This window comes from Pelodiscus sinensis, chromosome 2, assembly GCF_049634645.1.
Source record: "Pelodiscus sinensis isolate JC-2024 chromosome 2, ASM4963464v1, whole genome shotgun sequence".
Lineage (NCBI taxonomy): Eukaryota > Metazoa > Chordata > Testudines > Trionychidae > Pelodiscus > Pelodiscus sinensis.
Genome location: NC_134712.1, coordinates 134969734 through 134982843, shown reverse-complemented (window position 1 = coordinate 134982843; position 13110 = coordinate 134969734). Strand labels below are relative to the sequence as shown.

Genomic DNA, 13110 nt, shown 5'->3' with positions numbered 1-13110 from the left:
GAGTATGGAGAAAGGCTGTTCACAGTGATGGATGGCAGAACAAGGAACAATGGTCTCAAGTTGCAGTGGAAGAGATCTAGGTTGGATATGAGGAAAAACTATTTCACTAGGAGGGTGGTGAAGCACTGGAATGGGTTACCTAGGGAAGTAGTGGAGTCTCCACCCCTAGAGGTGTTTAAGTCTCGGCTTGAGAAAGCCTTGGCTGGGTTGATTTAATGGGGATTGGTCCTGTCTTGGGCAGGGGGCTGGACTTGACGGCCTTCTGAGGTCTCTTCCAGCTCTATGGTTCTATGATTCTATGCAGAATCTTTATTTTAGATTATTTAATTTTTTATTTGCTAAAAGTCACTCATCATTAAGGTACGTCGGTGCAATTTTTTAAAACTACACATCCAGAGCTGTTGAAAATTAAGGAATAGAATCATTCAAGAACAATATCATCTCTTCCAATCACAGTTTGTTGACCTGCCTGCTATCTATAACAGTTAATAGAATCTATGATTGATGGCAGATCTAAATGTATCCTCAAGCAATGTTGCTCCATCAGCAAAACCAATCTTGTGTTCTATTCAGGCCAGAAACATCTCTCTCTCTCTCTCTCTCTCTCTCTCTCTCACTCACACACACACACACATACACACACCCCTTAGGACTCCAGATAGCACCTAAACTCCACATCAAAATGTCTTCACTCTATTCTCATACTGTATTGATTAGATATTTGTTCCCAACCCTCTCACTCACTCATTGTCTCCCACCTCTTAGACTCATATGGTTGCAAGAGACCTCAGGAGGTCATCGAATCCATCCCCCTGCTAAAAGCAGGACCAATCCTAACTAATCATCCCAGCCAGAGATTTGTCAAGCCAGGACTTAAAAACCTCTAGGGATGGAAATTCCACCACCTCCCTAGGTTACCCATTCCAGTGCTTCACCACCTCCTAATGAAATAGTTTTTCCTAATATCCAACTTAGACCTCCCCCACTGTAATTTGAGACCATTGCTCCTTCTTCTGCCATCCATCACCACTGAGAATAGCCTCTCTCCATCTTCTTTGGAACCCCCCTTCAAGTAGGCGAAGGCTGCGATCAAATCCCCCCTCATTTGTCTCTTTTGTAGACTAAACAAGCCCAAATCCCTCAGCCTCTCCTCATAAATCATGTGCATAAGCCCCGTAATAATTTTTATTGCCCTCTGCTGGACCCTCTCCAATACGTCCACATCCTTTTTGTAATGGGAGCCCAGAACTGGACACAATACTCCAGTTGAAGCCTCACCAGTACCAAATAAAGGGAAATAATCACTTCCCTAGACCTGCTGGCAATGCTCCTACTAATGCACCCCAATATGTCATTAGCCTTCTTGGCTACAAAGGTACACTGTTGACTGATATCCAGCTTCTCATCCACTGTAACCCCCAGTTCCTTTTCTGTTGAATTGCTACTTATTGCTTGTTGCTTGCTTGGGATTCTTCCATCCTTAGTGCAGGACTCTGCACTTGTTCTTGTTGAACTTCATCAGATTTCTTTTGGCCCAGTCCTCCAATTTGTCCAGGGTTAGGGTTAGGGTTAGGGTTAGGGTTAGGTCACTCTGGACCCTGTTCTTACTCTCCAAGGTATCTATCTCTCCCCCTAGCTTAGTGTTATTCGCAAACTTGCTGAGGGTGCAATCCATCCCCTCATCCACCTCATTAATGAAGATGTTGAACAAAACCTGCCCCAGAACTAATCCTTGGGCCACTCTGCTTGATACCAACCACCCATTGAACCTGATACCTATTGAGTCCGACGTTCTAGCCTGTTTTCTATCCACCTTACAGTCCAATTATCCAATCCATACTACTTTAACTTGCTGGTAAGAATACTGTGAGAGACCATATCAAAAGCTTTGCTAAAGTCAAGGCATATCGCATCCACTGCCTTTCCCATATCCACAGAGCCAGTTACCTTGCCATAGAAGGCAATCAGATTGGTCAGGCATGATTCACCCTTGGTGAATCCATGTTAACTGTTCTTGACCACTTTCCTCTCTTCCAAGCGCTTCAAAATGGATTATTTGAGGATTCCCATCATGATTTTTCTGGGGACTGAGGTGAGGCTGACTTGTGAGTAGTTCCCTGAATTGTCCTTCTTCCCTTTTTTAAAGATGGTCACTACATTTGCCTTTTTCCAATTGTCAGGATCTGCTCCAATCACTACAAGTTTTCCAAGATAATGGTCAATGGCTCCGCAGTCACATCAGCCAACTCCCTCAGCCCTCTCGGCTGCATTAGATCCAGACTTATGTATTTGTGTATGTCCAGCTTTATAAGTAATCCTTTATCTGTTTCTTCTCCACTGAGGGCTGCCCACCTCCTTCCCATACTGCATTGCCTACTACAGTCATCTGGGATCTTCCCTGGTGTGTGAAGACAGAGGCAAAAAAAGCATTGAATATTTTAGCTTTTCCCACATCATCTGTCACTAGGTTACATCCCTCATTCAGTAAGGGACACACACCTTCTCTGAGCACTTTCTAACATGCCTGTAGAAACCTTACCTTTCACATCACTTGTTAGCTACAATTCCTATTGTGCTTTGCCCTGCATACATGAGCAATATTTTTATACTCCTCCATAGTCATCTGCCCAAGTTTCCACTTCTTGTAAGCTTCCTTTTTGTGTTTAAGCTCACTAAATATTTCACTGTTAAGACAAGCTGGTCGCCTACCATATTTACTTATCGGGATGGTTTGTTCCTGAACCTCCTATAAGGCTTCTTTAAAATACTTCCAGCTCTCCTGGACTCCTTTTCCCTTCATGTTCCATTTCTTTCTCTTTCCTTTTAGCTAATCCCCTCCTAATATAATCCCATTAAAAGGATTTAAATAACTAAACAGTAAAATCACAAAACTAACATGATGTTTGCAGCCACCATGCACTTCACTTTGTCTGTTTTATTCATTTCCCCTACTTCTTGCTTGTTTTGTCCATTTTGTAGTGTAAGCTCTCTAATTCAGTGCATACTGCCCTGAGCACTAAGGGGGTGCACTTCTGTAATAAACACTTCTATAATAAACATGATAAATAACATTTTCTGAAACATTATTTTGTGGGATAATTCATAATAGCCAATCTCAAGAAAATACCTCTTAAACATGGGCCTAATATTAATTCGAGTAAAGCTAGTACAGTTTTCTCCTATTTAATGGTATGAACAATCTCAAATCTGCAGGATAGGTGGCAAATTCAAATTCAGTATTTCTTCATCAATCAGTGACTCTTCACAGAAAGAAATATTGTAGACAGCTCTGCTTTTGGATAAGAGAGAGATAAGGTGGTTGGAGTAATATTTTTCATTGGACCGACTTCTGTTGATGAGAGAGAAATTTTCCAGCTTACACAGACCTGTGTAAACTCCAAAGCGTGCCTCTTTCACCACTAGATGTTGGTCCAATAAAATATATTATCTTACCCAACTTGCCCCTCTTATACTGTAGATCTAACATGGCTATAACAATATTGCATAGTCTTGGATAGAACATTTTAAAGAAATAACAACAAAAATTAACCCTGATGACACAGACCAGTGGTTCTCAACCTACAGTCTGCAGAGCCCTGGGAAATGGTAGCCTGGCCCACGCCGCTTCCCTCAGCTCCCATTGGCCAGGAATGGCGATCCGTGGCCAATGAGAGCTGCAGACACACAGGTAAACAAAGCATCTGGCAGCCCACCAGGGGCTAATCCTGGTGAACCATGTCAACCCATGGAGCTTATTGCCTACGCCTGATTTAGACTGTGCCCTCACTACAAAATGGGCAGGTTTCAGCCCAAGTTAAAGCAGATTCAAGGGATTCTAACGCAGACTCCCAGCCAAGCAAGCTTGTCCAGACCTAAAGTATTGTACCTTCAAACCCTGATCCCAGGTTTTTCTGGAGGAATGGTAGAAGGGGTTAAGGCTTAAGTCTGAGTAAGAGCCTGGGTTTGCTATGTAGCATACACATATCCTTAGAAACAAAGAAGTTAATGAAATATAGTCAGTTCCCCCTGCATGACACACAGAAACATAGATGATGCTTTGAAGTAATTTTAAAGTATTGATAAAAGAAATCTGCAGGAAAATCTCTAAATAAAGATTCAAGAAAAATCGTGAATTTGGAGAATAATGGGATGTGAGGAAACAAAAGCACCCAGCATATATTCATGCTGTCTTTGTTCAGTATTGCATTGTTGTATAGTAAAATCAGGACTGTTGCTTTATTTCTAAGATAGTGTGCCGTAAGACAGAAAATACATATGCCCTCTTGGATAAAAAGGAGGTTGTTAGATCCAGCAGTGTTTATTAAGGATGGAAGGCAAGGCAATAGGAAGGCAAGTTCAATAGTCACTACCCCTTTATTTCACATCCGTGCTCAAATACTGGTATGAAATCTTCAAGCACTAAGCGCTGTGGCTTTGATAGCTGAAATTAATTTCCCAGCTTACAGAAAGGAGTCATTGGAGACAAAACCCTCCGTGACCTGTTATACCTTTGCAGCTGATGGCTGGTTGCCATTTTCCATCAGAGCAAAATGGTGTTGGCATGAGAAACTGCACAATTCAATCCCTTTTTATGGTGACCTCATACAAAGGAGTTAGATGTCTTTAAAGCAAGAGAAATTGCTTTAGAAGAATGAATCCTGTGTTTAATAGAAAGTGCTCTTTTTTTAAAAAAAAGTTCTCTGCTGACTACTTTAAAATGCTGCTCTCTTTCAACATCCCCTGCTTCTTCTCTCTGGTTGTCTAGGGCCAGCTCCTCTCTATCGCTACACACAAACGTACCATTGTTGGTGTGAGAGCCTTCTCCTCGGCAGCAACTGCCATCTGGAAGAGGCTTCCTGTGACTTTCCACCCCATCAACTCCCCATTCATTTTCAAAGCTGAACTGAAAACGTATCTTTTCTCCCTTGTCTTTGCCTCTTACTTGCTCTCTCCACCACCATTATTTATCCATGATCATCTATAATTGTCTCAGATCGTATAAGAGATGCAGATGTATTTTTTCTGTAGGTTCTGACCTCACTCATCCAGGTAAGACTTCACACTGGGGGTTTATCAGCACTCACATGGCAAGAAAATATGTCAGTCATGGTCACAATCTAGACCATTTCTTCTTTGCTGATACAGTACTGAGATAATATAAGGAGTTAGCTAAGAGGATAGGAGCAGAGGACTAGGAGAAGCACCACCTACCAAAATTAATGAACTCTTTCTATGGCTCATTGTCAGAAAAAGTTAAGGAGACTTAGCTGTTTGAAGAGAGAGGCATGTATGCAAAAGTGCAATTTGAGGGAATCTTTGGGTAAAACCTGCATACACAATTCTGCACAATGGAAACATTCAACTAATAGTTCATTACAAAAAAACACATGTTGATTTTACTTTTGTAAAGTATTGAAAAAGAAGAGACATTAAAACAGTAACACTGTTTTTTTCTATATAAAATTCAGAATTATTTATCTCAGATCAATATGTGTGTACCATTATGAAAGTTGGAAGAGAAAAACAATTAAAACTCTCCCCTAAAAATAAAAAAAGCAATAGGCATAAGGAGTGTTCTGTGAATGTGCAAATGGATTTTGACACCTATTCAACCCCCTGAGGTCTCTTCCCATGAAACAATAATCCTCTTTGCAGAATGTCCTTTTAGCAGACAGGAAAAGGGCATCTTCAGATCTCTCTGGATAGGAGAATAGTTACCAAGTTAGAGAGGTAGATATTCAAAGCTTTAGCCTTTTGCTTGTTCTTGAAAAAATATGATAAGGGCTTATGGGTTTATTAAAAAATAGTTTTATTTAAAGGGACACTATAAAGTTAAAAATAAACTTCTATAGCTGTATTTATATAATATAGATACAAGTAACACCCCAAGGTTACCACTTCTGGAATAGATTAGAGAAAAATATTTTATTTTTCCCCAGTATTGTTTACTGTATTCTATTTAACGACATTTCTACTATAGTCAGTTCAAGGTTTTCCTCTGTACAGTTAATCCAATTCTCCTGGTTTTTTTGTGATCTTTCACACAGCAACTGAAAAGAGAAATTTGGTGTATAAACAAGGAGGGGAAAGCATAATTGTAAAATTGCAAACTTGGCAGAACTCTTAAGACCAAGTGCAGTGCCTATAATTATTATTATTTTTAACTGACTAGATTTTCAGCAGATATTGTCTTTCTGCTGTAAAACACAATGGGCCCCAATCCTCTAACCCTCCAGGATTCATTTGATACACATGAGTAGTGTAATAGAGCTACACATGATGGCAGGAGGGGCAATGATCTTACAACTATCTAAAGAACAAAGCAGGCACTGTGAAGAGGTGGTGGGGTTACGATAAATTATTTATTAATAAAACTGCACCTTTAAACGGAAAATCTGGTATAAATTATATGCCAATCCAGATCTTATCTAAATTCAAATAGTCATAACACATTTGTGAATGAATACCTCTAAAGCATCTGGACTGCATCTCTCTTGTATTTGCAATGTGACAGAATGCTTTGTAGCACTGTAGGTTTAACAAACTCTAAGACAGATGTTGAGTATTCTCAGTTTTGTTCCATTCTGGCTTTGAAGATGGCGCCAAGGGTTGAAACACTATTTCACAGATCGATTTTTAAGTCAAAGAGACCATTATGATGGCATTGGCGTGCAGACTCTCAAACTTAGGTATTCAGGTGGTCTTGGCAGCCTGAGCTGTAACCTAAGTATATGAGTCTGTGTGTCCACACTGCTATTTTTTGTGTCCTAGCTTGCATGATTCTGTCTAGCCAGGTTCTCTCCCTGCTGCACTGTAGACATGCCCATACAGATCCTTCCCTTCCAGGAACTAACTTAAAGTGCATAAGAGTTCTGCAGTGTTTTTATATGTAATCAACAATAAAGAGCTTGCTGACTTTGCATACTTTGGGTTAAAAACTCTTCATAAAGTAAAGGGAAAGGAGAGACTCCACTGTTAGCAAGATCTATAACCCTAGCAGCAGTTTGAAAACATATTCTCGTGAGCACTGTTATACAAAAATGATTTTGATTTGCCCTCAAATGCATCTTGCTCATTGCAGAGCTAGAAATCTATTGAAGGCCTAAAGAAAAACAAATAAAGTTGAAAAACCCACCACTACCAGAAAAATCTCTTAGTTTATTTATCTTTTTTTGCAGGAAAATTAAGAGTACTTTATACACTTCTCTCAGTAAACACACACATCTATATCAGTAAACACACACATCTATACAAAGAACAATCACCTCATTACTCTGATGGCTTGAACTAGAGTCAAAGTCTGAAGTCCTAATCAGACAGGTCAGACCTAAAACTGCCTATCTCTTATGGGATTTTCCATATACAGCTGGCAACGAAACAGACAACTTTCTTCCCTTCGGTTGGGCAGCTGCCCAAGGGCTCCCAATCTATGACTAACAGGAGGAAGCAGTGTTGTACAATGAATACATTGCCACAATCATTTAATTGTCTTTCGGACAAACATGAAGAGTTGAATCAATCCTTGTAATGAAAGACTGAGCAGCAAAGATGAAAGGAGAGAAAAGGTTAAGGAGGGTTTGAGAGGGGAAGAACATCTAGGCTTATAGCAGCTATGACCTCTTTGCAGACACAGAAAAATATTTTATTTTAACTCTCTTGATTTATTTTTGAATCTCAAAAAGTCCTCTCGAACCAATACAATTTTTTTGGGTTGCTCTTGCAAAAGCATTCTCACTTGAGAATTGCCCATGTACAGGGGGAATCCCAGAGTGCAGAAGAGCTGGCGTAGTGGTATGGGGAGCTCTTCTTGTGGGCATGGTGGAGAGAGCATTGTTTGGAGCAGTCATTCCCCTGGGATACTTTTAGAGCACTTCTGAGGCTATTGTAAACCTGTGGCAAGAGCTAAGCTGGCTACCAGCGGCCACAAAGCTCAAGGGAGCACAAAGGTCTCTCTCCCTAACCAATGACAAGTGGGGCCGGTGAGTCTAAGGATCTAGGCCCATGACTTTTTTGAGGCTTTAGATAGAATCTGAAGTGAACCGCTTGCTTTTCAGTCTTTATTTTTGTTAGCTTTATTTCCTAAAAATTGGGTGAAATAATGAAATGATAAGTTTGGCTTTGTTCTGGCTAAAAATCTCAGGCGAAATTTTATTGCTCTGTCTAGGGAAATCTCCTATTCAACTCAGTGAACTTTCTCCTGATTTATACGAGGAATGCCAATGAGTAGATGACTACACAATTAACCAATAAGCCTGAGTTTATCAGTTAACCCTGTCAATTACATGCTTCTCCCCCCCTTCTGCCTCTGATACAAAGGCAGAAAGGGGAAGGGAAGGCGGGAGATGGTGCCTTGTTTCTAATCGGAATCTAACACGTTGTACACTTATTTATGTATTTCAATTTGTTCTTTTATTTAAGTCTCAATCCTGCTTCTATTTACATCAAAGGCAAAATTCCTATTGACTTCAGTGGGAACAAGTTCATGCCATTAATTGCTTATTGGACACCCAGGATGCCACAACATTTGAATGCCTCACATTCAATTTAAAATAATCAAATCCAAACAAATGAGTCTCCCAAGGGACTGATTCAATACAATTATACGTAACTCAGCTTCTGTGATGGTAATTATGACTTAAAAGCTTGAATAAACAGGTTATATGCCTATATACATGATTTCCCTTGAAGTTCTTTTGCAAATAATTAAATAACGTTCCTGGTGGTAATTAGCAGACAAAAACAGGTTAAAAGAAAATCTCAAAATTATCTTACCTCTGCTTTTATTTTATTGTCTCCAAAACAGAGATGCTGCAAGTAGGCGGCAGCATTGGACTGTACGGAAGGGAACTGGTGCTGTAACATCTGTATAACTTCAGGAAGTTCTGGATCTCTCCATCCAAACTCTCTGTACACAAAGAAACAAGAGTATCCTCAGCAAAGAACCTGGCAACAGTGAATAAATTTATTAAATGTGGCAATAATTTGTCCACCAACATAATTAGAAATGTAGAGATAAACTCCTTTTTTATTATTTTCAATACTAGAGAGAACATGAACATGGAATTGTTTTTCCTTTTCTACTTCCTCTTTCTAATGTAATGTTATAGTAAGATAGGTGTAATCTGAATGTCTTATTCTTTTATCATTGGCCCTTCTAAATTTTAAACTGAATCTAATCCAATGTGCTATAGGAAACTCTGATAAAGATGAAATGAACAAAGAAAAATAATTATGCACATGTGCACATATGCACAATTGATTAAAATGGAAATGTTAGGCTTAAATGTAACTGACTGTAGGAAAGGTTTGTTTAATTAATATAATCAATGTGTGACAAAATTGGTATCTAATACAAAAAACAATCAGGCAGTGTTTCTTTTGTTCACTGTATCCAGATACAATGAAAGCTAATGCTAAACTAATGCACCAAAATCACATTGCTATCCCTTTGCATCTTTGCATATACAGTACATATGTTTATTTGGAAGTCAGTTTGCAGTCTTCATCCTGTGAGGGATTGAGAATTCTAAGCACTAAATGGCGATGGGATTTGAGGATTTCAGCTCAAATTTCATGTTCAGTATCTTGCAGGACTGGGCTCTAAATGAATGTGTCAGATTAGGTACAACTTTGTCCCTGTTTTTAAGGGAATAGTACCCAGGAAAACTGCCCTAACTTTGTGTCTCAGAAGTCGGATGTATGTGCAGCTTCTCTGAATGACAGGAAGAAATCTCACATGCCTTTTCTTCTCAGGGCTGTATTTTGACCTGATATAAACATCCACATTTTCCACAGACTTGAACAGGATTTGTGCATGTGAAATCCTAACAGTAAGTAGTACATGACTGTCAAGCTGAAATTCACACCATGGTGGCACACAGCCTGAATAAAATGGGCTTAGTGTGAGGGAATGACACAGAGTTTGAAGAGAATCATATCTGCCCCCAGATCACCACACAGAATGTGGAGAAGTTGTACAGGCCCTTTGTTGTAGGGAGCCCAGCTCCTGAGGATTGGGGTTACTAGCCACATTGCCACGGAACCACTGTACCCACTTGCTGCCCAGATGTCTATTTGCTTTCACCCCATATACATCAATTCTGCACTAAAGTCTTTGATGCTTGTAGGAACTGATATGTTTTAGGTCTATGAGGAACTGGCACAGTGCCTGATTCCTTCTTCTATAAAGGATTCAGAGACCCGTATCATTCACTTCCTTCTTCCTAAACAATAGTGGCTCTGCTGAACTGAAACCTACCATACACTGTTGGGTAAATTTGCTGTTTGAGTAAAACTGTCAATATACCTACAGCCCATCTTTAGCAAAATCAGACAGCTCACACTTACAGTACAAATCCCCCAAAATGAACAGAAACAATAACAATGTACACTACGAAACAAGAGTGATCCTGCAAGAACAAGCAGTCATTGTTGAAATTCTGAGCATCACCTATCTGCCTTTTGTTTTCTCTCTCCACTATTCCATTTTACACAGCGTTTTCTGTCAGTCAGCCTGAGAAGTATCATTCTATGTCTCATCCTTACAAAGATCCAGGACATAAATATAAAAGACACAAAAGAAATACATTCAGAATTCTGTGCTTTATCAGTTCAGATAAAATAAGCTGTTTCTGACATGGTAAATATTAAATTTTACATGAGCTATTTTATTACAGGGAAAATGTAAGGACAGAATGACAAATCATACAGTGGGTGATCCAGTGTATGTATTTAGTCTGTGCAGAACTATCTTGAGATGGTGTGTGTTCCTGAAACACTGACAGGCCAAGTGTCAGAAAATGACAAAGTCTTAGGACAATTCACTTGTATGTGAATATTGAAGAAGTGTTAAGTGTGCTTTCAAGCTAATTAATTTATATGCTATTAAGGATCAAAGGAGATGTTGATTGTATTGTTTTTATCTGTCTATATCCTGTAGTTTGCTATAACATTACACATACCCTTTAATTAAATAACCTTATATCAAATGAATGTTAATGTAAGATTGTAGTCAAATATTAAAACTTCATGAAAACTAAAGGATTGTAAAAAATGAGTAGTCCTGTGGCATCTTGGAGATTAACAAAAAAATATATAGTGTTATTTGGTCTTATATTTCCCTTTACCTTGTGTTTCTTCTGCTGTTATATGTATCTCTTGTTTTCTGTTATTTCCACTCCAATTCATCTGATGAAGTGGGGTTTACTGATGAAAGTTCATGATTCTATATATTTTTGTTCAACTCCATGACGCCACAGAACTACTCACTTGTTAATGTATTTTACTTCCCTTGACCTCTCAATAAGGATCTCTCCTTTCCTTAGTTGGTTTTGGTGTTTTTGTTTTGATACTGAGTACTAACTGAATACTAATTGATTTGGGGTAAGATACTGATCCTTTGGGATTGTGAGTAACTTGATGTAGCCTGATGTAGTGTGATTTTTGGTTTATATTACCTTTTATCAGAAAAGTTCTATTTGTCTGGGTGGGAAGACAGGCTAGGTGAAATCCAATTATAGAATATAGCAGCAACGTGGGGTGTCTGCCCCATTTTCTGACAATCTGACTTGAGATTGGCACTCACAGTTGTGAGCAACACCAGATAGCATGACAATTCCATAGCAAGCTTGACTCAAATTCTGCAGTGCTTCAATACAGCAAAGTGGAGATTCTGTGGCAGCTTGTAAAAGTGTTCAAAACTGAAGTTTTTATTGAATTAAACATGAACATGAATAGCACAATCACTACAATACACTCTCTGATTTAATTTTTTATTAAATTCAATTTATTTTTTGCTGCCTCTAAATTTTTAATGACCTTTGTGCTGCAGTATTTGTACTAAAAATGCATAACTGTATTATAGAAGTACCAGAGGAAAGCTGAAAGGTTTGGCTGTTCTTCAAGGGAAAACTGGGATTTCAGGCACCTGAAAAGCTGATGGAAGCAGTCTGATTTTATGAGAAAGCACAGTCACTGGTCCTACCTACATGGTCAGGATCTATTGATCATCATATTGGGGGTGGGAAGGAATTTTTGCTCACATCAGATTGGCTGAGACCCTGAGGAGGTTTTTTCTTTCTCTGCACCATAGGACAGGTTTAAACAAGTGTAAATGGTTAATTTTCTGTAATTTGAAGTCTTTAACCCATAATTGAGAACTTCAATAACTCAACCAGAGGTTGGGGTCTTTTAGAGGAGTGGGTAGGTGAGGCTCTGTCGCCTGCAATGTGCAGGTCAGACTAGAAAATTATCTTTTCTGACTTTAAAGTCAGTAAGTCTAATGATCACCAAAGAAACTGATAACAATATTGACCTTCGATGTACAATGTAACTTTGCAAAGTTAACACTAGAGCATTTTCCTGATGTTAAAGGACTGATTTAAATTGACTTCATTTTTGGGAGATTTCCTTTGCAACCATGGTGTAAGTTGATGCACCTCTGTTGGTTTCAGTGGAGCTACCCCAATTTACACTGATCGAAGGTCTGCCCCCACATTGTCCTTTTTTTTTTAAGAGCTCCATTTCTGCCATGACAGATGGATGCTATAGCAAAAATTACACACACAGAATAATGCCTTGGCTGTAATAATGTACATGGGCACTGTATTATGGCACTGTCCACAAAAGGAGATGAAAAGCAATTTTGGTTAAGTATTGAAATTCTGTTTGGCAAGCAGGTAGCACAAATACGTGAACAAATCACAGCATGGATATGGATGTCATTATACACTAAAAGGTACTACAACTACATATTGGCCCAGATTCTGATATCTCTTACACAGAAGTAAATTAGGTATACCTCCATTAATTTCAGCGAACCAAATACACCTTCCAGAATATTTTGTTGCCAGGGAGAAAAGTAAGTAAGTTAGAAGAACAAATAAGCTCATCTGAAGAAGTGGGTTGTGCCCATAAAATGGATTATTCATTGTATTTAAAGTTACAGACAAACACGGATATCCCTCTGGGTATGTCTACACTACCCTCCTAATTCGAAATAGGAGGGTAATGTAGGCATACCGCAATTGCAAATGAAGCCCGGGATTTGAATTTCCCGGGCTTCATTTGCATAAGCGGGGCTACACGGCTACACGGGGCACGAACTAGGTA

General features: G+C 39.1%; 1 protein-coding gene across 8 annotated transcripts in view; it reads right to left on the bottom strand.

Moving 5' to 3' along the window:
* The window catches only part of CTNND2 (catenin delta 2), a 1073049-nt gene that overhangs the window by 272187 nt on the left and 787752 nt on the right, over window positions 1-13110 (bottom strand). For all 8 annotated transcript variants that reach the window (XM_006120137.4, XM_006120139.4, XM_075921468.1 and 5 more), the window contains one exon: window positions 8773-8905. In XM_006120137.4, coding sequence (XP_006120199.1) covers window positions 8773-8905 — 133 coding nt within the window. The remainder of the gene's footprint in view (window positions 1-8772; window positions 8906-13110) is intronic.